This window comes from Ursus americanus, chromosome 4 (genome assembly GCF_024610735.1).
Source record: "Ursus americanus isolate L20-20 chromosome 4, mUrsAme1.1.p, whole genome shotgun sequence".
Taxonomy (NCBI): domain Eukaryota; kingdom Metazoa; phylum Chordata; class Mammalia; order Carnivora; family Ursidae; genus Ursus; species Ursus americanus.
Genome location: NC_142130.1, coordinates 59,531,007 through 59,558,324, shown reverse-complemented (window position 1 = coordinate 59,558,324; position 27,318 = coordinate 59,531,007). Strand labels below are relative to the sequence as shown.

General features: G+C 34.1%; 2 protein-coding genes across 8 annotated transcripts in view; one reads left to right on the top strand and one right to left on the bottom strand.

The window, feature by feature from the left end:
- The window catches only part of ARL13B (ARF like GTPase 13B), a 67,665-nt gene that overhangs the window by 20,641 nt on the left and 19,706 nt on the right, over nucleotides 1-27,318 (top strand). For 5 of the 7 annotated variants that reach the window (XM_045785399.2, XM_045785397.2, XM_045785396.2 and 2 more), the window contains 3 exons: nucleotides 654-903; nucleotides 24,725-24,830; nucleotides 25,662-25,864. In XM_045785399.2, coding sequence (XP_045641355.1) covers nucleotides 654-903; nucleotides 24,725-24,830; nucleotides 25,662-25,864 — 559 coding nt within the window. The remainder of the gene's footprint in view (nucleotides 1-653; nucleotides 904-24,724; nucleotides 24,831-25,661; nucleotides 25,865-27,318) is intronic. The other 2 variants (XM_087861714.1, XM_045785400.2) reach the window with 1 other exon arrangement.
- Nucleotides 9,730-20,791, bottom strand: STX19 (syntaxin 19). The gene is made up of 2 exons (XM_045785596.2): nucleotides 20,544-20,791; nucleotides 9,730-11,313 (listed from the first exon to the last, which is right to left on the bottom strand). Exon 2 carries the CDS (start codon nucleotides 11,189-11,191, stop codon nucleotides 10,310-10,312), a length of 882 nt encoding a protein of 293 aa, XP_045641552.1. The 5' UTR covers nucleotides 11,192-11,313; nucleotides 20,544-20,791; the 3' UTR covers nucleotides 9,730-10,309.

The following is a 27,318-nucleotide window of genomic DNA, read 5'->3' as shown; positions in this document are numbered from 1 at the left end:
GTACAGAAAATTTCAATTTTAAATTTATGAGAACATCCAAAACATGTTCCTGTAGAAATAATGAGATCTACTCTATATTTCAAGCTGCTCTGAAAAGTTTCTTTATTCCAATTATAGCTTTAATTCAGTAATTAGAAAAGTGCAGTCTACTCATAGCTTCTCCCATTTTTTGGTTCTTCTCAACTATTCTCTTAATACTCAGTTTTTCTTTATAAATTCAAAGAGGTTGTAATGGTCCCTGAGGATGGCTATGGCGTTGAAGGTTGAAATTTTTATTATTTGTAACTTGGAGTGTCAATAGCCTTAAAGGCAAGAGTTCATTCATTTATTTATTCTACAGATATTTATTAAGTACCTACTATGTGGTAGACATTATTCTAGGAGCTGGGGTTATTTCAATACAAAACAAATAAAAAACAGACAGATTTTTATCTGCACGGAGCGTAAATTCTAGTTGGATATTTTATAATATTTACCCTTCCCCCAAACCAGTATACTTAGATATAAAGCTTAGTGTGTAAGCAAATAGTAAACATTCCATTTAGTACCAAATTATGATGAAAAACACTGTTTATGTCATTTAAGTTGTAAAGTTAAATTAATGTTATTATTTTAAAGTCTAAAGGTTGTTTCTTTTGTATCATTTGAAACAGAATATCCTGAAGATGTAGCTCCTACTGTTGGCTTTTCCAAAATTGACCTTAGACAAGGAAAGTTTGAAGTTACCATCTTTGACTTGGGAGGTGGAAAAAGAATTCGGGGAATCTGGAAGAATTACTATGCTGAGTCCTATGGGGTAATATTTGTTGTGGATTCCAGTGATGAAGAGAGAATGGAAGAGACAAAAGAGACAATGTCAGAGGTGCTAAGACATCCTAGGATATCAGGAAAGCCTATACTGGTGTAAGTAACGTTGGTGTCATTGTAAACACAGAAGCGATGGCATTAGCCAATAAAGAAATTTACCTAAGTTACAAAATAAGCTAAATAAGTGAATAAGCTAAAATTGTCACATCCTAATGTAATAAAATGTGATTAACTGGGGATTGTTAATATAGTGAGGCCTTGTTAGGGACTAAGGATTGAGGCTATATTATGAAGAAGAGTTATACTTAGATCTTCTGGGTATTCAAATATAAACTCTTTGTTTTATTTGATGACATTTTATAAAATTGTGCATTTTGAAATGGCCTACTAACAAGGTTCTGGAATGTTTTTCAACTTTTTCCCCTCTTAATAACTTATGTGTTGCCTTTGTCTTGTTTTTCTTGAAGAGTATTCTTATTTGGAAGTTATTTAAAAGTTTGATTCTTCTAATGCCACATTGATTTCTAAATTTTTATTTCTGTATTTCCATATTGAATGTGTGATCTGTGTTGTTATGAACTTAGTCATATGCTTGTATTATTTTGTTCAGCTGCCTAAACATTTTTTAAAAAGTGACAAAGGACTTTTACAACCCATGCCTTCACAGCCTTTCTGCACAGTAAACACCAGATGGTGCTATAAGACACAGAAAGTGAAAGTCCTTTAAATTACTGTTAAAATCAGAGTGAGCTGAGTGTGTGCCCTTGCCTTCTTGTCCCTTTTCCTCATGCTTGTTTCATTACTGAGGATTAAAACAAAACCAACCAGCTTATCATATGGTTAAGTGAGAAATTGTAAGCAGTTTCTCAGTGGTCCTCAGTAGTAAATGAACATTTTTAAATGAGGCAGTTTGGAAGCTCTGATTACACAAAGTAAGACTTTATGGCATCGTTTATTAGTACAGGTTACATGGCTTAATTTTTATTTATTTAACCAATTAGTGAAGTTATTTAATTTGTGTAATCAATTCTCACCTTTATTGACTCTGAAGGAAACTTTAATAGATGTATATACAAAGAAGAACTTTGCTGAACCCCACAGGCTAAGATAGTCTCTACACATTTAAGCAAAGAACCAGTGACTTCTAAGGTAAAAAATGTTAATGACTGAGATGACTGATGCTCATGTGTAAAATAATTGTGTGTTCATTTTTTAACCTAATAGTCATTTATTTTAGTCTTTCATTCATTCATTCATTCATTCATTCATGTGTTAATTTAGCAAATATTTATTGTGCATCTACTATGTGCTAGGCATTGTCTTGGTGATGGGGATACATTTGGGAACAAAAATAATATAAATCCATGTATGACCTCAGAATCTTACATTTTAGGGGGTGACATACACAATAAATGTAATAAAAAGTTATATCATACATTAGGTGATAAGTATATTGAAAAATGCAGGCAAAAGATCTGGGATCCTATGGTGGTGGTATGACAGGGGTATGTTACTCTTTTATAATTAGGATAATCATAGTAGGTCTTACTGAGGAGACGACACCGGATGGGAGAGAGGCAGTCATGCAGATGTATGTGGAAAAGCCATGAGGCAAGAGCGTGCAGTTCCTAAGTGACTACAATTAGCACTGAGTAATCAAATAACGATTAATAAGGGATCTGCTGTCTGTCCTCTCACCTTTCTCACCTAGTAAATTTTTGGAATAGAGGGGGGAAAAACTGGAAAACCACCAGCTAGGGGGTTGCTTCACCATTATAATTTGGTAGGCAGTGAGATCTCATGAGAGCTCATGAGAATTCATAATGATACTATAATATACTTGTGAAGTATAGGTTTGCCATTTGGCCAGTTTTTTCCAGGGCAATTTTACAACCAAAGGATTTTTACTAATAAAGGTAAACTGCTTTTTGAAATGAGTGTGCTTCAAAAATATGCAAAATGTACAAAAAGTACACATTCTTAATAAATTTAATACATATAGGGAAGAGTGAGTTAAAAAATGTTGATTGAACATGCAGAGCCAATCACTGCTGACATTTTGATGAATTTCCTATGCATATTTTTGCAAAATTTGTAATGTATACAATTGTGTATAGTATGTAAAATTTTGTATCCCATCTTTTCTTTTTAAAAAATACATGTGTATATATTTTAATTTATTTATTTGTTTTTAAGTAAGCTCTGTGACGCTGAGATCAAGAGTCCCATGCTCTTCTGACTGAGCCAGGCTAGGGGCCCCTGTACCCCCTTTTTTTATATGTTTCTAAATCCCTCTTAAATATCTATACAAAACCTGTATTTGGAAATTCTCCTGTTTACCTTTTTCTCTCTGACCTACAAGTAATTTCTCTTATTGATGTTACTGTCTTAATATCCTTTGAGTCTCTACTCTCTGTAATCCCCTGTGTAATCCCTCTGCACTTCTCGCCTGTGTTTCTGAGAGCAGCAGTCTCCTAAGCAGTCTCCCTGCAGTCCTGCCCATCCTCCAAGCTTTCCTCTACATTGCTAGCAGGAGCCTTTTTCTTTATTTGATGTTTTTCAAATTTACAAAATTTGATGTTTTACCAAAAAAATTGATGTTGTACAAAACTGGTGTATGCTTTCACAAGTGAAACAATACAAAATTATATAAAGAATATGAGAGCTCTTTAAAACACACATTTGATCATTTTACAGTTCATCTGCTTACAGTTCTTCAGGTTGCCTTCACTGCTCCATGCAGATAAATTCTGTTTAACTGAAACAACCCTAACCCATAATAGGTATGTCATTGAATACTCCACTAGGTAATAAATGGGAAGGGCTTCTGGCAGAACCCTGCTAAGCTCAGTGCTAGGACCTGGTGGGGTGTGGAGATGGAGGGGGAGGGTACCTGAATTAGGAGGCAGCCTACAGTGCTCCTTGTCACTCAGCTGCTTCCTTCCAGCCCACAAACGTCTAGACCTATCATGGGCAAAATTCAATGACAGCATCTGATTTCTTCTGTTCATCCAGTCTGAGCCTGACCTAGCTGATTTAGGACCCACAGAGCCTCTCAGAACTCACTTCAATACCTAGGTAACTTTCTCTTCCCACCCTCTAATGATGAACAAACAGCGAACAATAGAAAACCTCGGAGAAGATTCAGCCATTCAACAGAAATAAACCTGAAAAATTAGAATATTGTCTATAGTCACAGAATTACAAATTGATGGAGCCGGGATTCATTCATGCTGTGGAAAGCCAAGTTAGGTGACCACAGTAGCAGGTCCTGGACAGTCTCTGGCTCTGCTTGACTTGCTCTTGCATACCAGCCTGACAGCATGTGTCATTGCAAATGAAGCTTCAGCCAAAGTTCACTTTATGTCAGACTTGAGGGCAATCTTGAAAGGTCAGAGTCATAGAACACCGCCAGTCTTCTGCGTTTTATTAGCTCAGAAATTCTGTTTTACCGTTCTATAGCATTTACTACTTAATGAGCATAATATTTTGATTAAAATCTCTGAAATAGTGGTGAAAAGTTAAAAAACCATGGGTTTAGAGAGAACATGGAGAGTCTGGAACCTGGATTCTAAGAGCTGGTATGAATTTGTTTATGACCCTGGCAAGTTACTGTCCTTCTTTGGACTTAGTGGTTAAATGCCTCTTCTATATTAAAATTAGCTGTAAAATATTGTAATTCTGCTTTTGTATTTAGCTGTATATAATCATGTGAACCATACTATAGGGTATTGTAAGAATCCATTTCAGTAAAAAAGTGAAAGTGATTAAAGAGAGTCAAAAATAGATGCTATTCAAAAGTTCTGCTCTATAATCATGTTAACCTGTTTATTTACCTAGAAAGTGTTCCTTTTAGTCTCCTAGTTACAATAGAGATTAACCTATACTCTGGTTAATGTATGAATTATATTATTTGCCCTCATGTGCCCCCCCCCCATACTCTTGCTTTGACAGTTTATAACTTAATTTTTAAAAAACTGAAATTAGAGACTCTGGACAGATAAAGACCTTTCCAACAGGAAAAGTAAACAACTTTTGCAGTTGTATCAAAGCACTGGAATCAACATAATCCCTAATTTCTTTTTTAGTTGACATATAATGTTAGTTTCAGGTGTACAATGTAGTGATTCAACAATTATATATACATTACAAAATGCTCACTATGGTAAGTGTAGTTACCATCTGTCACCATACAGCGATTACAATATTATTGACTCTATTCCTATGCTGTATTTTTTCTTCCCAACTTATTTTATAGCTGGAAGTTTTAACCTCTTAATCCCTTGTACCTTTTTCACAACTCCCCCACCCCCGTTCCAGCACTAAGCCCAAATTTCAAGCTCAACACATACCATAGAAATTTTTCATAAATAATATAAGGCACTATTTGTTGATTACTTCTGGAAAGAACTGAGCTGAAGCTTCCCTTTTTTATGGTCGAATCTCCTAATACATAAAACTGGGATAACTCTGGAGATCCAAGGCTAAAATTTTCTCCCAGGATAGTAACAATTCTCTTTGTGTTAGCACATTTGAACTCTTGGAAAGATGCCACTTTCTCATTACATACTGTCTGTTTTTCTGTGGAGTTATATGACCTAACTTTGGACCAAACATTATGAATTAGATGCTTTGCAACAAAAGTAATATAGAGGAGTTTCACTCAGGGAAGAAACACAATATCTGTGATATGATCTTACTAGGTGTTATGAACATTTCAATAAAAAAAGAATTTTTTGACCCAGAGGTCTTTGCACCTATGATAGCCTCCCAGGGCTCCCTGAAATCACATACATAGTCCTGAGTGCATGTGCATTTTTCCTTGGGAGCAGATCCTAACTCTCATCAAATTCCTAATGGATTTCATGACCAAAAAGGTTAAAAACCATGGCAGTGAGTTTCCATATTAGGAGAAACAATAACCAGGGTTTTATTATTACTTTTCTGTGGAAGATTTTTGCCTTGAACCTTTATATGCCTACGTGAGTCACCTTTTTCTAGACAGTATTACAGAAAAAAATTAGTTTGCAAATTTCTTTGAGTCATATTCTTTATTATAAATGCTTAGAAGTTAACTAAGGTTATGGATTATCCTAATACTGTCATTAGAATTTGAGGAAAAGGCACTTTTACCAAGTTAGATCTTTACATAATAAATAGGAGAACTTGGGCCCTTCTTAGATTGCTAGAAACTCATAAGTATGCAGATATGGACTACCTATGTCATTTAATCCCTTGATCCTTAGATATAGTGGTGAGCCCTTTAACTTACTATTTTTACCATCTGAAAACCCTAGTCTATGTATAGGGCCCATAGGGCTTAAGATTTCTCTTTTTGCGGGGGAACCGTACCAAGCTGTCATCTTCATCCTTATTTCATTATATTGTTGACTCACCTCCAAACTTCCTTACTGAAGTCTTAGTTTTGTCCCTACTGGCATCAACTTCACTCTTAGCAGCAGTAGTTTCTGGTAAAGCTTCTCAGCTGGTTGACTTCCTAGGTAATTTATGCATAAGGAAACTTCAGAGGTTCCCATCCTTCCCTTCCCCACCCAAACACACTTTATATAAAAACAATATAACAAAGAGAAACTTGTTGGTAGTGTTGTTAGCAGGATGTTTTCTGGGGACCATCTGCATCAGCATCAGCCCAGACCTTTTAAATTTTGAGGGTGGGGCCAGCGAATGCTTCTGGGTTGTTTTCACACATTCTTCAGATCATTCTGATGCACAGCAAAAGTTGAGAGCTACTGGTGTAGGGGAAGGCGTGGGCTTTGGAGTCAGGCCTTGGGCAGCTTGCTTTCTGAGTTTCCATGTCTACACTTGTAAATAAGTATTTTAGTATCTGTGTTTTCATGTGAATTTCAAATGATGCATTTAAAGCAGCTAGTGCAGTGCTTTATGAGTGTTCTGTAAATGTGATGATGGATATGAATAGTTATTGTTGATGATACACTGTGCCTGGATGGAGATCGCTTAGGAGAGCAAGTTTTAAAGTGTCTCATCATAAGAATTCAGGCTACATGGAGCTTTTGATTACAGAAAATGACATAATTTAGTAGGTGAGTATGAGCCCAAGTGCTCATAGTAATTTTACCAGTAGATTTCCTAATATTGTACCTCTAACGTTAAGTAATTTTTTCTCTTTAAGGTAGTAATTTTAATGAAAAAAATTACTTTTAGTGCCTATTGAGTGTATGAATAAAATATATGCAAAATGTTCAACTAATTAAGTATCCTGTTGTTTTTGTTGCTTAGGTTAGGGTTATTCTTTTTTTTTTTTTTTTTAAGATTTTATTTATTTGAGATAGGGAGAGAGAGAGCATGAGCAGGGGGAAGGGGCAGATGGGGAGGGAGAAACAGACACACTGCTGAGTAGAGAGCCCGACCTGAGCTGAGGGCAGATGCTTAACTGACTGAGCCACCCAGGCACCCCTCTTTTTTTTTTTTTAAGATTTGATTTTTAAGTATTCTCTACACCCAACATAGGGCTTGAACTCACAACCCCAAGATCAAGAGTTACATACTTCTCCGACTGAGCCAGCCAACCGGGTGCCCCAGGGTGATTCTAATTGGTTTTAAGATACAATAATGAAAATTGTATGTGATACGTGTGATGGATTGCTTTGCTATGAATCTTTCTGTGCTTAAGTCTTGCTTTAAGAGCACTATGTACAGATATAAATACTATTAGAAAATTACTATTTTACAAATCAATTATGCTAGTGAATAGTAAATAATACTTAATCTTCTCAGTTTCCATGATAAACAGTTTAGGAACAACTATAAACAAGTGTCAGTATGGTACTAGATAAAAGATTATAGCTCAACTTTAGAAGGAACAGAAGAAATTTATTACCACCTGATTAGGTAGAGAGTTTATCATTGGTTTTATATTGATCTTTTTTTTTTTTAATAAAGTTCTCTAAACATTTGGAGTTGACATGTGAAACATCTTTTTCTCCAGTAATACTTGATAATTGGCAGAGTAGAAAGCTCTTCAATTTCTTTGTATTTTATAATTTAAAATTTATTTTATAGTGTTAGGATGTATGTATATGTATATTCTGGTTCTCCTTTAGTCCCATTGTGCTTTCGGTTAATAATTTTGCCTCAGTTCTTTAGGAAGTAGAAACTATTACATGAGAATTCTCTCATTTAGGACCACCAGATTTGCTCAATTATCTCTATCTGCTTTTATTCCTGAATGTTGCCTTCTCTCCAGTCCAAGGCCAGCTCCTCCAGTTGTACTACAGATTCCACCCCTTTCTACTTTTGCATATAATCCCTTCCCTTTCTTATATCAAGAGTGTGGCTCCCTGGATCATTCCCATTAGGATGTGCTCTTGTGTTTCTTAACTTTAAGTTTTATGGAATCCTTTTACTCTGCATTTCTCTTCAGCAGTTAATTCCTTTTTATAGTCCTCTCTTCACACAGCTGGAAAGAAGAGTTTATAGTGGCTGCTGTACTTCTTCACATTGCATTCTTTCTTCAACATATTCTACTTGTGCTTCTATCCCTACAGTTCCTTGAAACTGCTCATGGTGGAGTCAACAAATTATCTCCACATTGCCAAATCCACTGTGAGCGGGCTGTTCTTATTTTACTTCAAGTTGACTTTTTCCTCAACTTTGTTCTTTTAATACTACATTGCGGCACACTTTTTTGGTTTTCCTTCTACTTCATTGATGGTTTCTTCTCAATCTCCTTTATTAACTCTTCTGCTTTAGATAGAAATTTTGGAATACCCCAGGCTCTTTTCTGGGCATCTGGTTTTTTACATCCACAAACTTTTCAGGTGATTTCGTTCTAAATACTTACCTTAAGTACTGTTTACTCAAATGATCCAAATCTATACTTCTAGCCCTTCCCTCTTTCAAGAGCTCCTAGTCATCTAGCTAATATCTTAGAAACCTCTGCTTGGGCATTTTATAGTAACCTCAGCTTCTCTTGGCCAAAATAGAATTCTAGATTTCCTTTTCACCCCGATTTCTGAAACCCTTATCTCTGATTTTCCCTGATGACATCATCATCCAATCAGTATCCTGTAGATTCTGGCTCTTAAATCTATCACAAGTTAGTTTTTTTTCATCACTACTTATATAGTAAAAAGTACTTAAGAACTGGTTCTGGAATCAGGCTGCCTGGGTTCAAATTCTGATTCTCACAGTTTCTGTGACCTGGGACAGGTTACTTAACCTTGCTGTACCTCAGTGTTTTGTTGGTAAAAATGTAAAATTATTTGAACAATTTTGAGATGTAGTACAGAGTAGACAGAATGGTTTTTCCAAATATAAATTATATGTAAACATTATTTTCAGGCCAAAATAGTCTGAGGTCTTTGCATTGATTACATTTGCTATAAACTTCAGACTTACATGGCTTACAAAGCCTTAAATCTAGCCTCTGCTGACCTTTCTTAGCTTTATCTCTTACCTCATTGCTCTTTTCTTACTATGATAAGGTGTACTCCTCATTGTTCTTTAAACAGTAAGTTACATCATCCTTGGGGTCTTTGTAACTGTTTCTTATGCCTGGGATATACCCTCCCTTGTCCTCATCATTCAGATCTTCATTTAATATTATATTTCAGCGAGGCCTTCACTGACCACCCAACCAAAAGAAGCCACTCCAACCATCTGTGTCTCAACACTTTAAGTTTCTGCCCAAGATCTTAACATTATCTGATTTTTATATTTGTGTGTTACCTGCTTTCTCCACTAAAATGTGAATCCTAAATCTCTATACCTGTGTGAGTTCAAACTGTATCCCTAGCCCATAGTGTAGTCCTCAGCTTCGTGCTAAAGTGATGGAAAAACTTTCAAGAATGCAATTGCCTTTATTTTTTATTTTGTTTGCCAAACTTCCTGATCTGTAATGCAGTGTCCTGAATGGAGCTAAATTCAGGAAACCAGTGCCTTACTTTCTTAGTCCTTAAACTAGGTTCAGCTCCTAGTTACCAACTAGACTCTTCATTGAGTACATAGTTGGATTTTCCCAGGTTATGTTGACCACTGAGTTAACTGACCTCTCGGAGCATAAAAGATTTGACATAGCGTCTGGTTTGATTTTACTTTAATAAAGCACTCTTTGAAATCTTGTTATATACACTTCTTAACTACTGAAATACTCTCAAATGAGCCATAAGGATTGTTGAAGCAGTTGTCACTTACTGACACTCCTCTTGTTAAGGCATTGAAAGTTAACAAAAATATATAATAGAGCTTGGTACCTGAACAGAAATGTAGGATCACTGATCTCATTTTCAATAGTTAACCTGTGAGTTTAAAGTTAACTATACTGTTTTTAGTTTAATAAGGGAAGGCTTGTTTTGTCACTGACTTCAGAAGTTTCTGTTCCAATAAGTAAGGGCTAAAGAGGAAAATCATGACTTAATAGTGATGAAAGGTATGTGAATGAATCTATAAAATGAAAAAAGAAGCTGAAACATGGAACATCTTCATTCTAAAACTGGAAAAAATGTCTAAAATAACTTCTTTATTATGAGCCACAGCATGGACAGCACCAACAACACAATACCTTACAAGGATTTCTTTTTTTGTATTTTACAGCTAGTCCAAATTTCTCCTTGGTAGTATTAACATACTCTTTTGTATTGTTCACTAGCATTTCAATATTGTTGATGCTTTCTCCTTGTTCCTCTACTAAAAGAGATATCTGAATGAAAAGGTCCCTTAAATCCTTCATTTGGTTCTCCAAATTAACAAGTTCCTTGTGTCTCTGTTCTATCTCTGAGAGTTGTGCTTTAGTGATAGTGATTTCTGTAAGTAAGCATTCATTAAAAACTTCCCATTTTCCTTGATAAAGCATATCATTTACTTCTTCTTCAGGCACTTCTTTTCCAGCAACTTCAAGCTGACGGAAAATAAATGTCTTGCACTTCTCTTGCTTTGCTGCTATTGTGTCATTGTATGTAAACATAGTTTGCTGAAATTGGCGGAACATCGCAGCATGCTGAGATTTAAGTATCCTTGTCACCACTGATGATGGACCATTTTCAGCCTCTGACTTTTTAACTTCTTTTACTAAATCATCCAAACCTCTATTAATGTGTTCTGCTTGGATTTTTATCTCCTTTGTAATGCTAGACTCTCTCTTAAGTAGGCTAAACCTTCTCATTGAAGCCACCAGACTTCTCTGTTGTTGCCCAAATTTTTGAACATCATCTGTCAAATTGTTAATACTCTCCTGTAGTTTTTGGATCTCATGTAGGTGTCTCTCAGCTACAGGCTCTCTTTCATAAATAACAGCTTGCTGCAAAAACACCCCTTGTTCTTCTGCTTCTGTAGTCGACACATGCCTATCTCTAGAGAGTTCAATTTCCTTTGTTCGTTGCTTTAGTTCTTGAAGTCGGTCTTTCATCTTCCCTTTCCTCTTAAGAAGCAAAAATGATTGTGTCGAACAAGTAAAAGTTTGGCATTTTCTCTCAGTTAGTAATTGGCTTCATGTAGCTATGTGTGTCTTCCAGGAAAAATTCTCGTTTTCTGAAAAGAAGTTGAAAAATTAGAAAAATCATTAAGAATTTCCTCATAAAGATAACTAATAGGAAAAGTAATGTAAAATAATTTATAAGTTACTGTGCATCTCGTGGGCCTACTATGAGTCCTGTTCAGTTGAGTGAAGTAGTTGAGAAAGCAGTGATAAAGATACAGTTGCCCCCAAAATAAGTACTTCAGTGTCGTGATACCATCACCTAATAGATTTTTGTGCATATAGAGGATATACCTTAGAATGGAAGATCTGGCCATATCTTCCAAGTTTTATAAGTCAAAGGGCACTCTGCAAATGCCCTTACTACTAAAGATACTGTTCCCAGTTAATTCGGCCTATGTAATGTTAAACTCATTTTGTTAAATATGCATAATTCAGTTAAAATCAGTATAGTGACAGGGCAGATTCCATTCGAGCACTTGAAATAATATAGATAATGTTGAATTTATTTTAAAATTTCTGAGGCTTCTAGATGGATTAACATATTATTTGACATAGCTTTGTTTTTTTTTTCCATTGCATACATATGAAAACATATTCTTGGTTTGATTATGCTGGTTTCTCATTCTTAGCATTCCTTTGCAAAGATATCCAGACTTAGAACAAAATTTATGTCCATTCATATTAAGTGCTGTGTTTTTCAAACATGAGGTTATATAAAGTCTTGTTTTGGGGTGCTGATAATATTGACATCATATCCTATGTTGGTAGTTATCCACAGGATTAAATTTGGTGTACATTATTTATAAATACTGATTTATATACATATATAATGATTTGCATTTATGTGTGTGCATGTGTGTGTGTGTGTGTGTGTGTGTGTGTATACACAGAGTGAAGTGGGTAAGTGGAAATGCAAACTGGTGCAGCCACTGTGGAAAACAGTATGGAGGTTCCTCAAAAAGTTTAAAAATAGAGCTACCCTATGACCCAGTGATTGCCTTACTAAGTATTTACCCAAAGAAAACAAAAGTACTAATTCAAAGGCATACATGCACCCCAGTGTTTTTGGCAGCAGTATCTCCTTCCAAATTATGGAAACAGCCCAAGTGTCCATGGACTGATGAATGGATAAAGAAAAGGTGGTATATATATACAATGGAATGTTACTCAGCCATAAGAAAAAATGAAGTCTTGCCATTTGCAATGACATGGATGGAGCTGGAGTGTATTATACTAAGCAAAATAAGTCAAAGAAAGAAAAGTACCATATGATTTCACTCATGTGTGGAATTTAAAACAAATTTAACAAATATAAAACAAATCAGTAAAGGGGGGAAAAGAGAGAGAGAGAGAGGCAAACCAGGCAACAGACTCTTAACTATGTGGAGAAGAAACTGATGGTGACCAGAGGGGAAGTGAGGGGGGCGATGGGTTAAACAGATGATGGAAATGAAGGCGTGCACTTGGCTGTGATGAGCACCGGGTGTTGTGTGGAAGGAAGTGTTGATTCACTATCTGAAACTAATACTCACTGTGTCGTAACTTAAAAAATATATTGAAAAAGGCAATCTATGTTAATAAAATATTTTCACAGTACATCTTGATTTTAGAAATGCACCTTTCATGATATTTTTGCAGATAAGAAGCTACTGGGGAGTTAACATAGTGCATTGAATTACACATAATATCGGTATAAGCCAGAGAAAAATCAACCAGTATTACTAATGTTATGTTGTTACGCTATGGGACTTAGTGTTTGAAATGCTTATGCAACTATTTTTGTAGGTGAATTGGATGTTGTCACAGAAGGCATACTTATCAAATATGTTGATGGCCCAGAATGTTGAAGTACAGAATTGGGATTCAAAAAACAGCATAGGACACCATACTAAAAGTAACAAGATTATGTTTAACCAGGACAGATGTAAAATATTGCAGCTGGTTGTTTAGAAAATTCCTTTACATATATAAAATGGAAGATCCTGTGTTCATAGCAGTGCTTATGAAAATTACTGAAGATTTCTATCAGAATAATCATTCTTTCTATCAGAATAATCATGCTTTCATGAATAACAGTGTCATGTCTAGACTGACTTAAGAAAGATGACTCTAGGCTAGATGACTTTAGGCTAGTCAAAGCAAATGGAAGAAGGACTGTGTTAAGTTCTGATGTTTTAAGATGAAAATTCATAAATTGTGAATTTCCAAACTGTCATGGAAAGATGAGATTGGAAGACAGTAGTGCAGAGAGAATCATTGAAAGGAATGGAAATCCTTGTCCTGCAAAAGAGATGTAGAGAGTATCTACAACTGTTTTCTGAAATGTATGGGTCTGTATATATAAGAGGAATTAGACTTACTTGGTATTAATCTGAAAGAAAATCGGTGGAAATTACATGGAGAGAGGTTCGATTTAGTATCAAGTGGAGTTTTTGAACAGGTAGAGTTGTCCCAAGATGGAACAAACTGCTTCATGAGTTAATAAGCTTGCCATCACTGGAGGTGTTCAAGATTCTTGAATTATGACCCAGTTGAGAATGTAGAAATGAGGCCTGTATTGCCCAAAAAGTTAAACCAGTGTCCTATGGGACACCTGGGTGGCTCAGGTTGTGATTGGGATCAAGCCCTGCCTTGGGCTCCCTGCTCGGCGGGAAGCCTGCTTCTCCTCTCCCATTCCCCCCGTTTGTGCTCCCTCTCTTGTCTCTCTCTGTCAAATAAATAAAATCTTCAACAAAACAAAACAAGTATCCTAATATTCCTTTGGTTTTAAAGGACTGGTATTTTGTCAAATAATTATTGAGGCTTACTATATGCAAAATTTTAAATGCCATAGTATTTATTCAGTAGTACTTGTCCTTGAATAATTTACTCTCTGAGGGGAGTTGGACAGTATACAGTTAAACAGATAAGTGAGACAATTTTAGATCTTGACCAATTAAGCAAGTCTTCTTTAAGGAGGCATTTGAACTGTGAGACCTAAAGTTGAGAAGATGAAGAGCCAAGGGATACTGTCTGGGGTGTAGGTGATGGGGTGCAAAGGCAATGAATGGGATTCCAGAAAGAATCCCTATAAGTTAAGTAATCAATGTCTGCATTTTTCTTACGGGGAGATTGAGAATCAGAAAACTAAATGTCTTACCCAGAGCTTGTTAGTAGTAGTACTGGTTAAATAATGCCAGATTTCCTGGCTGCTAGACCAGTGCTTTTCCCAGCATAAGGCATATAACATAAATTTCCCAGAATAATATATATTACATAAAGCTGGCATCATCTATATGCTCTTTTGTATTCAGTATTTTATTAAATATCTTATGATTATGTTGGTATTGATACTTAAAAACACTCAAAAACATTGGGAAGTGATTGTAGAAACTTTTTCTTAGGTGGCAACTTTGATAATTTACTATATACCTCTGATAAAGACTAACCGTCTTTCCAGTGTAGAGGGAGGTTGATGCTAAAGTCAGTTAGCTTAATGATTTATCTTGAATAGCTCCCTACTCTTTGTTTGGTTTAGTGTTATTTATTACTTCCTTATCTATATGCTGTCTCTGGCATTACCTTATTGATGCTGAAAATGAATTCCTCTCCAAAGTGTTTAAGATGTCATATTGCTTTTGTTATAGCTGTCAACTTTTTCTTTTTTAAATCGGCTTTTTAAATATGATTTTTATTTTCCTCAAATTAACACATACAGTCAGTTTAAGAAGTCAGACCATTTCAAGGCTTGTAAAGATAAACTGCTGATACCTGCCTGCCCCACCACACCTCATTTCCAGTTCCCCATTCCCAAAGGCAATAATTTTCAACTCCTTAGCTGTATGTTGCTTTTAAACTAAGTAAATTTGCCTGTATAGGTGTTTCTGCTTTTTCAATTTTAAATATTATATTGAATCTCTGCTATGAAAGTTGTGGATTTAACTTTGCCTTCAACCCGAGCCTTGCCTCAGTTTTTCCCTCTCAATATAGTTATATTTTTGGTTAGTCAGTATTCTGTGTTTTTTATTATAATTACATATTAGTTCAAATATTATGTATGCCAGACTCACACAAGGTACTGTGGTCATGTTTCCTTTCTCAGATAATTTTTTTCATTGTTTCTAGGCCTTTTCAGTGGATAGAGCTAGGAAATGTGTATTTTCACTTTAAGAAAGCTTTTCATTGAAATATTTGCATATATACAGAAAATGCCCAAAATAAAAATGTATAGTTTGATGATTTTTACACATCCATGTAATCACCACACAGATCAAGAACCATGTAACTTAAAATTTCTCCTGAAGATACTAATTAAGTTTTTCAAATGACTCATTTTGTGCATGTGCATTAATTCATTCTAAAACTCTTCAATTGAACTGAAAGTATCCTCTCAATATATTTAAATATAGTAGGTATCCTTTTTCTTTTATTTCCTTTTATTATTGTATCTTTTGAGGCTTCTTTCCTAGAACCCTCTCCTATCATCTGATTTACCACACAGCTGTTGTGTTTAGATATTTTTCTCCTGTCTTGTATATTATCTCCTGATTCCTAGTTCCTCATCTCTATTCTAGGTCTGTCCCCTTGATTTTGGGGCATACCCATAGTTTTCTTTCAAAACATAAATGTAGTGAAAACTTGTATTTCTGAAAGTGTTTTTATTCTATCCTTAACACTTGAATGATATATTTTCTGCAGATACAATTCTTGCTTGGAAATTACATTCCCATAGAATTTTGAAAATCTTGCTGCATTTTTATCTAACATTGTTTGTTGCCCTTAAGAAATCTATCAAATGCCTGGTTTATATAGGATCTTTTATTTTCTTTCTTCCTTTCATGAAAGTCTTGGCCTTTTCTTTTTATTCCTGGTGTTTTGAAATTTCACAATAACATGACCTGGGGTACATCTTTTTGCGTTAATTTGCTGGAAATTTAGTGGCTCTTTTCAAGCTGGAAACTCATGTATTTAAAATTAAAAATTAAAATCTGGGGGGGAGTCCTAAGTTTTTAAAAACATCATCTCTTCCATTTTCTTTGTATTGTTTTCTTTGAAATTCCACTTATTTGGATGTTGACTTTCTTGGCTATTCCTCTAACTTTGTGCCAGAGGCCACACAACTAAAAAGTAGCAGAGCCTACGGTCAGATATAAGCTCACCTGATTGCAGATCTGTTCTTTTCTCCCCATTCTATAGTGAATAGAGATAGATTATCCTAGTGAAATACACTACAAATGACGTTGATCTGTATCAAATATTGTGTTATTAGTATAAATACTATAAAAAATTAGTATAAATTACTATAAATACTAAAATAAAAGTGTTTTGTGGGAGGTAATATAGCATATCATATAACATATAATTATGTTGTTTGCAGCTTTATTATGACCTTTAATATAATTAGATCAAATTAAGCACTTTACAGTTTAGAAGAGGAAAAAGAATTGGTTCTGATCTCATAGACCTATGTTATAGAAAGTCTCTAAGAAATTGTGAATCCTATCCTTGGTACCGTGTAGAGATTAGGATTCTTATATTTTGTTTTGGCTTGTAGTAATAGGCTGAGATAGATAGGAAGTGAGCTATACTTCATTTCTATATATGTACACAGATTTCTGTTTTTTACTAACCTGTTAGTATGAATTCTTACCGCTACAATGTATATACTATGCAAGACATAGCTATGCTGCTTTTTGTACTTAAACAAAAACTCACTTGTGTTCTTGCTAACGTGCTTTGAAAAAAAAAGGAGTAAGAAGCTCAGATGAGAAATGGAAGGGGGGACCAAAACAAAGCCAATTCTGATTTTTTTTTTAAATTCATGATAATTAAGTCCTATTTAATGCTCTATATGGCTAAGTAGCTTTTGGTAATGTTTAAATTTCACAGTTCTCAAGAACTACAATGTCCCCAGCTTTGTCCTTGGTTTCATGGTTTAGAAGAAATCCTGAAAAAAAAAACCTCTAACATTTTTATAGCTGGATAGATCTTTTCTTTTCTTTTTTGAATTAGAAATAAATGATCAGTGCCATCAAAAGTCTTTTTCTCAAGCATCATAGTTTGAAAAAATTTTTAAGGAATAGAATATTTCAGATTGATACTGTAACACAGTGTGCCTTTGCAAAGTGCTTTTGGGAAGGTAAATTTTACTGTCACTGATTTTGGAAACCAAGATATTTGACTCTCACCCTTATAAAGATTGTCTTTTCTTGGGTTTCTGTTCTTGAAAGAATAGTTTACCAGAGTACCACACTTTCATATTTGCATAGAAGGTGCTTTAAGGAATGCTTCAAAATATATTGATAGTATTTTATATTCATTAATGCTGATAATTTTACCAGGAAAATAATTTTACCAGGGGAAAAAAGTAAATATTCCACATCTGTTTTTCTGTAGATCTCTATATGTTATTAATATTAAAGGAAAAAGAGTCAGATTTCTTTTCAGTGTTATGTATCACAACATGTATATTATAGTAAATAACTTTTATATATAATCAGCGATGCAGTTTATACTGTGTTCATCTTGGTTTATAGATCCAGTGTCTTCGTTTACTTCTTTTGAACATTTAAAGTACATTTATGTTAAAGATACTTTACATTACTAGATTATTTCTCATTTCTTAGGAATTAATTCCTTTGTTTGTTGTGGCTATCGACTGTTTCTTCTGGTGGTGGGCAAGTGTATTTTGTGAGCTTTGTCTTTAGTGGGTAATTCTATTATACAGCGATGCCCTGAGTGCTCTGCGCTATAGATACTCTTAACCTATTTTTTGTGTTTGGCACTACTAGGCCTCTTTGGAGCTTGCCCAATTTAGCCTAGGTAGAATAAATATGGACTTGATTTTTCTCTAGTGATTTCTATAGCCCAGGTAATCTACATATGCGTCTGATTTTTTTTTTTCTAGTGATTTTTATAGCCCCAGTGGATACCTCCCCTCCTGCTGTAATCTTGGACAAACCAACAGATTTTCCTATGTCTGTATATGGACTATATTCTATTTTTTCTAGTTTACTACTTCATCTAGGAAGCCCAGTTTTTGTCCCCTGTTATGCACAAACTCTAAACCCGCCCCCCCAGGAAAAAGTATTTGCATGGAATTTGCTTTAATTCCTACGTTCCATTTTAACTATGAGTGTGTTCCCTTTTCAGTTCTGGCATCTGGAAATTTCACTTTCTTACTTCAGATATATTAATGCAGTTTTAAATTTTGTCTTTTTTTCCCTTAAGATTACATCAAACACTTCTATATGTTTGTGTAGGGAGGAATATCTGTATATCTTGACTGGAAGTCATAGGTGATTATCTTTACAGAGTTAACTAATTCAGAATGTTCCTTAAGTCCTTGTCAGTCTGTCCAAAAATTGACTTAATGTAAGTACTCAGGTGCACATACATGTTATATATAAATTGCATTTTCTAGTAGTTACATGCTCATAACTACATGCATAACTATTTCCAATTTCACTGCTTAATCTTATAGCTTCATAAAGTAGAATATTAGGCAAAATGAGATATCTAAGCATATTAAAATTTGAAAGTTGAAGAAACAGAGTTCAGGAAGCTGTAAATTATAATAGCTTAGGCTGCATGAAATTCATGAGACCACCATTGTATGTAATCTCTTCTGTACTTTAAATTTATTTTTCTTAGTGTTGGAAGAGTTCTATCCAAATATGAATCATCTTTCAGCCTTTTTAGCTTACCGTATTGCTATACAGTTTTGAATTGTACTGTTAATAACTGACTTGTGTTTGAGCTTAACCATGGTATTTGCAAAAAGAAAAAAAACCTAATTTATAAATATGGTAATCAACTTTCACAAATTGTCCTAGGAAATAGAAAAATAAACCTTGTATGACTCAAAAGTTTCTCCACCCTATTACAAACAGGGGATGTTCCCAGAAACAGAAATATAAATAAAAATTACCTAATGCCTTAAGAAATATGCCCTGGGATAGATACTGAAAGATTTATAGATTTTTTTTTCAGTAGGACATTTCTTTCTATAGTTACTATTAAATACAATATTTTAATAAATATAACCAGTTTTTATACAACATAAAACAGAGTACTCTTTTGCTTTTATGAATGAAGACAACTTGCAATATTTTTCTAGTTCAAGGTGAAAGCAGCTGTTACTGGAAAATTCACCTCTTTGGCTACTTAAATATGGAAAACTAAAAAAAAAAATATTGGCAAATTGCATATATTCTCTCAAAGCTTAAAATCTGATATTTTTTGTAATGCAGTCTTTCAGTGCTTTTTTCATTCTACTTATTTGTTGTAAATAAGTTGTTAAATTAACTTGCTTAATGTAACAAGACCATGTTTGTTTAAGGATTTAAAAATTGTATAATTTTGAACTCTCATCTGATTAAGCTGTATGCACATGAAATGATTTTTATATTAAATTTAAAACTACATAGCCATGAAGATAATATGTTGTAGGTATATCATAGCCAACTTTCAAGTCCACCCTTAAAACATTTTTAAAAGTCATTATTATTTTGATTGAAAATGAGTTATCTATATTATAGGAATTATAAAGTAACTTTGAAGAAATATCAAAAAATAAAATAAGTTTTGGTTAGGCTTCTATATATTGCTTAATTTTGAAAGTATCAGACCTACCTCTATATATGTTACATTTAAATAATGCTGTCTTAAAATTTTTTAAGTGTCAAATCAAATACATTTATATTGAATTTTATAATTTAAGTACTTTCAATATACTAAAACATTAAAAATGAGTATTTTAATATTTTTACTGTAGTCCTTTTACAACAAAATTATTTTCCAATTTCTTCCAGTTTAAAAGATTTTCAGAAACAACAACGAAGAAATTAAGACCTTATAGAAAATTATTTTAACTTTAAAAAAAATTACACGTGTGTGTCAAATTTAGGCATAAGCTTCTTTTCACAGTTAAATGTAGAAGTGTTCTCTAAAGCAAGCACAGTATGAGTAATTTATAGTCTGTCTAAAAAAGAATTTTAAGTTACTTTTAGAGGATTTGACTTTCTCGTGTTTCCAAAATGAGAAGTTATTTTTTAAAGGAATTAAAAGAAAAAGGTTGATTTTTATTACGGCGGTTTATTCCTGAGAACTCTAAACCCAAATCTTATTCAGTATATTAGCAGTATAAATGAACAGTTCAGCTACCTGTAGCCTGGTCCAAATCTGAGCAAATGAGTAACATTAATTATCTATTGAGTTATTTTTAAATGTGACACATTTCAGTCTATGGATGTCTTGCATTGAAAAGTACAAAAAAAAAAAAAAAGAGTAGTTTATTTACCTTTGTCCTGTTCTTTTTGTTGCTTTCCACCTGCGGTGTTGGAGTTCTGCCCTTAAGAGAAAAACTGAGTATCATCTGTAACATTTCAACCAAATTATTTAAGCCTGTGTCTTATGGTTCACAGGCTAATTTCTGTATGACTTTCATATAGTTAACATAATTGAAAGCCGAATAATGAGGTCAAATAAGTTAGACATAAAGTTGTCCTTTTGCTGTTAGTATCAAATGAGAAGAACAAATTGCTTACTTCACACCTGGAGAATCCGGTTTTGCCTGTTAGCCGCCCATTCTTTAGATTAAAGGAAGATCATTTTCATTGGAGCTAGCTGGTAACAGGAAGTCCTTGTTAAACTGCCTACATAGAGTATTTGGCACAGTCTCTGTAATGCCAATTCTGTATTATATATAAAATACATTACTCACAAAAGGTGATTTGTATTTAAACAGAGGTTACTTTGTTTTCTTTAGGTATCAAAACTTGCTATATATACAGAATTTAGAATAAATAAGAATGGAAACAAGCTTGGTGTAAAGGCTTTTTGTTCCATTTACTTTAAAATGATTGAATTCTATTTTATTTTAGGAAATCCCAAAGGCTTAGCTCATGAAATCAACAAATTTCAGAACTACAACAGCCAGAAAAGAGCTTGTTTTTAAACCTTCCGTCCTTTTCTTTTTACTTACATCTGCTATTTTCATTTTAAAATAAGTTACTTTATAGTTTCAGCGTAGAAAAACTAAAGTTATGCAGCAATCTGTGATACTGTTTATAATATCAGTATAACAATTCAAAATTAATTTTTACCAGAGTGAACTATTTATAAGTATTAGAAATGAAATTTCTCTCACACTACTAAATATCCTTACTTTACCTTTTTTGCTGCCTGAGTTCTATGATTTAAGGGTAAGAGGAGGGACATTGCTATAATATCTGTCAAAATAACATTTACATTTATTCTTTTGATTTAGTAGTCCTACTTCCTGGAATCTGTTCCCAAAATAAGAAATAACTCCTTCACACACTTATTCTTCACAGCACTCTTTGTGAAGACAAATCACTGGAACAACAACTCAGAAGTCCTTCAGTGTAGGCCTGGCCGAATAAACGAAACATCCATATAATGACCACTTTGCTTATTAATAAAGAATATAGTAATAAAAAAGATTTCTTTATACTGCTCCAGGGTAATTTTAGGATTTACTGTTTTTTAAAAAAGCATGGTGGTGCTCAAGAGTGTATATAGTATACTAACTAGCTTTCGGAAGAAATGGAGGGTAGAGATACACACACACACACAAATACCCCTCCCCATCACCAGTCAATAGCAATGAATTTCCATGGTCCCCAAATTGTGTACTTTAAAATACCATTTCCCCCATATCGGTGTTTATATTTTCAAAAAGGAACAGTGGGAGGATGAACAAAAAACTAATGAAAATAGATACCTAAAGGAGAATGAAAGAAATAGAGGAAAAGGGACAGAGATGGAAAATAGTTCTGATTGTACCTTGTTTTTATAGTTTTGTATTTGGAACCATATAGACATTTTAAAAATTAAATCTTAAAAAAATAAAACTATCTATAAAAGGTAAAAGAAGCCTGAAACAAATGAACCCGGGTACATATCTAGGTGGTGGGATAGCCACACAGAGAGGGATAATTCCAAGTAATTTTAAAACTGAGTATTTTGACCCATGCATCTTTTGTGGGCTGTATCGTAGAGACAAAAATAATCACAAAGAGATCTTGACCTGCATTTAATAGGATTTTTAGTAATAATATTGGTATTGTTATGTTGAAACTCATATATGTTGTAGGATAAAGAAATAATGTCAGTGTTATTAGGAGCTGTAGTTTTCAAGCATGAGAAAAAGATAAACTAAATAAAATGTAAGTAATATTTGATTTAAAATGGAAAAATCAATATGAGCTCATGATTTAATTTTTTTTCTTTCTTACAAAACATTTTTCCTACCTTTATTCACTGAGAGGGTCTAGAAGCAATGGCATTAATAGCAATAAATGCCCATACTCCCCAGACTGTGATCTTTAAAGTACCATTTCCTTCCTTACTGAAGGGAATCAGGGCTCCTTAGAGAAATTGAAGACTCCAGGTCTGGGACATTGTTTTTTTAATGAGAAATCAAAGAAGCTATCAAAGCCTATTGGAGTTGTACCAAAAGAACACAGGAGCTAGTTCAAAGGGGATTCCCCCTGACCAAAAATGGGTAACTGAGCCTCAAAAATAACAATGACTATGATAAATTGAAACACATCAAAGAGATTTTTAAAATCCTCGAGTTCATAATGATATCCCCCCAGAAACCAAAGAAAGCAATTTGGAGGTTGATAGGGCACCACTTCATTCTAATGAAAACTAGGAAATGAAGGCAAAGGATCAAACATTTATGTTGACTTTCATCTGAATTGTATTTAAGTAAGAGTTACCAAGTAGTTGGTGAAAGCTTACCTTTTTTTTTTTTTAAAGCAAAATCCAGATAGTAAATTCAGAGGGAATATAGAACTAGAAAAGTCATGATTTTTATAAGCTCCTATAAAATAATGAAATTAAGGAAAGGTCATTAATGGCTGTTAAAATCATTCGATGAAAGAAAGGTTAGTGGGGAACTTTATTTTGGATGAATCAAGCTTACTCCAGCCGAATCCACTGATGCATTTTAAAATCATTTAATGTTCTATAACTAGATATTCTATGCCTTCTCGGTATCAGCACCATCTGTGAAATACGCTTGTCAAGATTTCAACTTGAAACTCATGCAACCTGTACATCTAACTGCAGATGTCACATCTACAGATGTGCATTTAACTACAGATATAGGAAGTACTGGATATGCATGTTAAAATGACCTTATAAGGAAGATAGTCGAATCCTAAACACAGGAAATTCTATAGAAATGGGACTTGTTTTGTTTTCAAATAAATGTCATGGAAGGAAACGAGGTGGTGGTGGTGGTATTACAGGGGTATAAGTGTTGGGACTGGGGACAGTATTAAAAAGATTTAAATGAATACATTGTAATGTGTATCTTCTTTGGATCTGAATTTGGACATACCATTATAAAAAAGATTGAGGAATGTTATTTTTTTTAGGTGTGATAATGGTATTATGGTAATTTTTTTAATTTTTAAATTTTTGGTGAAGTAACTGGGCAGGGAAAATAGAGGAAATGTAGATGAGCAAGAATGGCATAATGTTGATAATTTTTAAATGTGGTTGATAAGTCATTAGATTTATTATTCTACATATTTATTAAATAATATATATTTGCCTCTGAAATGTCTATCAAACCCTGACCAAGACAGTGTTTCATTAAACTTCTGATCTCTGCCATCTGATAGGCAAACAGTATTATTTTGTAGTAATTCCTATTTTTTTAATAACTTATTTTGGTTTTTCATTTTGTTTTTCCCCAATTTGTTCCTAACTGAGAAGCATGGTTTTTATGCCCACTGCTATGCCAAGTTAATTAAAAGTGACCCTATCTCTCAGTAAGTTGCACATCTATGTGGATACATTCACACACTGAAAATATAGATGAGCTCAAATATTACAGGCTCAGTATGACTATCTGGGTGTTTAAAACATGATACAGTTTGTATTTTAAGAGGATAAGGACATAATTAATGTGAAAGTTGGAATTGATGGCTGAGGGCAGTGGAAGTTCACTTCTTTTTCTCTTTGTAGCATTTTTTGTTGTTGGCCTATTGCCCTATTGCTTGTTTTCTTGAGACTTCTGTTTAGTTGATTTTTGCTTTTTATAGGCCAATTCTTACAAACTTATTTTAGCAGTAATAAATCAAGAAAAAAATGATGAAATAGATACTACAATACTTTTTTTAAAAAAGATTTTGTTTATTTGAGAGAGAGAGCATGAACGGGGGAAGGGGCAGAGGAGGAGGGAGAAGCAGACTCTCCACTGAGCAGGGAGCCTAACTTGGGGCTCAATCCCAGGAACCCGGGATCATGACCTGAGCTGAAGGAGACACTTAATGGACTGGGCTACCCAGGTGCCCCAATACAGCCATACTCTTTTGAACCAGTGTGTTCTGTGATCAGTAGGCTTAAATCTTTGGAATAAGAAGAACATGATCAAAATATTTTTAAGTGGCTTTACGATTATGTATTTGCTATAAAACTACTGCATCTATGTCTCTCTAGGTTGGCAAATAAACAAGACAAAGAAGGGGCTTTAGGAGAAGCTGATGTGATTGAATGCCTATCTCTGGAAAAACTGGTCAATGAGCACAAGTGCCTATGTCAAATAGTAAGTTTTTGGTGGTTTTTTTTGCCCTATGAGATATGTTCAGCATAACTTAGTTTTTATAGAGGTGATAGGCGATTACATGATTTATTAGTGTCTTAATTTTTTTTTACCCAGGAAATCATATTCTCACTCTTCTTTTGATATTACTTAATACTGTAACATCTATTTTCTGTTCAGTTGTTACTTCCATAAACTTTCGTGATTTCAAAGATTTTGGTTTGCTTTTCGTTAAAGATATTGCTGATAGGACCTGTAAGTTATACAGACATGTCATGCTATAAATTTTGTAGAATGGTAGAGTATAAATAAAAAATTTAGTGACAGAGGTTATTACGAGTTTTGAAAAATTGTATCAGGAGATTTATCCTACAATCTTAAGAAAGGTGGACAGAGGATTTAGTTCATTCTGGTTTCAGAAGACGGCCATTAGGCTATCAGTCTTAAAAGATGTTTACTGCTATAAATTCCATGGTATATAAGGAGTTAAAACTTTCTGCTGTTTTTAATAAGTAGGGCCATTTTTCTTGTGGCAGTACAATTTTGTCTTCCATTGGGCTTGTTTAAAAATAAAACTGGCACTGTCGACTTCTTATGTCATAATGTGTCTCATAGCTTACAGATACAATCCATAAAATACTTCAATTTACATGTATTAATGTTAGTTTAGTGATCATTGCAAAGGTGTCTTTTGTAAGTTAAATAAGCAGATGCTTCATATCATTAACTTAATGAGTTTTGATTTGCCAGTAATCATATTAATGGTTTATGAACAGATTTTTGTGGAGAACTTTTAGTTTTAATCTTTAAGTCAAATAAATTGCTGTTTTTCAGGAACCTTGTTCAGCAGTCTTGGGATATGGAAAGAAAATCGACAAGTCCATTAAAAAAGGCCTTTATTGGCTGCTGCATATCATTGCAAGAGACTTTGATGCCTTAAATGAACGCATCCAAAGGGACACAACAGAACAGCGTGCTCTTGAAGAACAAGAGAAACGAGAAAGGGCTGAACGAGTGCGAAAATTACGAGAAGAGAGGCAAGTAGATTTATTTGTGCCACAGCACACTTGCAAAGTCAAGAGCACCACAGCTTTATGAGTAACTTTATAGTTTTGTCTATTCAGTTTCCTCTTGCTTTATGAAGATGCTAGGTAAAGTTTTTATTTCTGTGGATTTTTCTCTATACAAGTTTGGGTGATAGGGTTCTAATTTTCCTAGTGGTGTTATAATAATTAAAATTTGAAGGTTTTTTTTTTTTTAAGATTTATTTATTTATTTATTTATTTATTTATTTATTTATTTATTTATTTATTTATGTGACAGAGAGACAGTGAGAGAGGGAACACAAGCAGGGGGATTGGGAGAGGGAGAAGCAGGCTCCCAGCATGGAGCCTGATGTGGGTCTTGATCCCAGGACTCTGGGATCATGCCCTGAGCCGAAGGCAGACGCTTAACAACTGAGCCATCCAGACACCCCAGAATTTGAAGATTTTTATCTCTTCTTATGGGTACCTTTGGTGCAGTGGTTCTCAATCAGTGGCATGATTTTGCTTCTCAGAGGACATTTGGCAATGTTTAGAGATATTTTTCTTACATGGGGGTAGCTGGAGTGCTACTGGTATCTAGTGAGTAGAGGCCAGGGATTCTGCTAAATATCTTGTGATACGCAGAACCATCTCCCACACAAAGAATTATTGGGCTCAATATTTCAATAGATTGAGAACTCCTTCTTTAGTCTAAGCAAAGAGAGAAGGTAAGCTGTTAGTGGATCTGTCAACTGAAGCAAAATCTGATCTTCAACACTAGTTGTGTCAGAAAGTAGATTAAATTGCAATATCTCAATATTTTAAAATGTTTTTAAAATTATTTTGAAAATATGCTTGAAAGCAAACTTTAAATGTAATTTAGCAAACTAAATTTAAAAAGAGGATTATATAAATTCTACCACAGAATCATAATAATCTTAATATTCAAGGAAGTACACAGATTTAATTAGAAGTTGAATTTAGTACTTAATACCATGATTCAGCTTTCTTTCTTCACTGGATTGTTATGTGGTAGGAGAGGGGAGAAATGAAAAGATGTATGTATATGTATATATATTATATATATATATATATATATTTTTTTTTTTTTTTTTTTTTTTACAGAGAGAGAAAGAGAGGGGTAGGGAGGGGCAGAGGGAGGGGGGAGACTCTTAAGGATGCTCCACAACCAGCGAAGAGCCCGATATCGGGCTGAATCTCACAACCCTGAGATCATGACCTGAGATGAAAACAAGAGTCGGGTGCTTAACCAACTGAGCCACCCAGGTCGCCCAAAATGAAAAGATTTTTTTTTTTTTTAATATAGAAAGGGAGAGTGTGTACACACACACACACACACACACACACACACACACACACGTGCATGGGGGAGGGGCGGAGAAGGAGGAAGAGAGAGAATCTTAAGCAAGTTCTGTGCTCAGCATGGAGTCCAATGCGAAGTGGAG

Excerpts from the sequence above, each read along its gene's own strand:
- STX19 (XM_045785596.2), bottom strand. The coding sequence starts at position 11,191 with ATGAAAGACCGACTTCAAGAACTAAAGCAACGAACAAAGGAAATTGAA.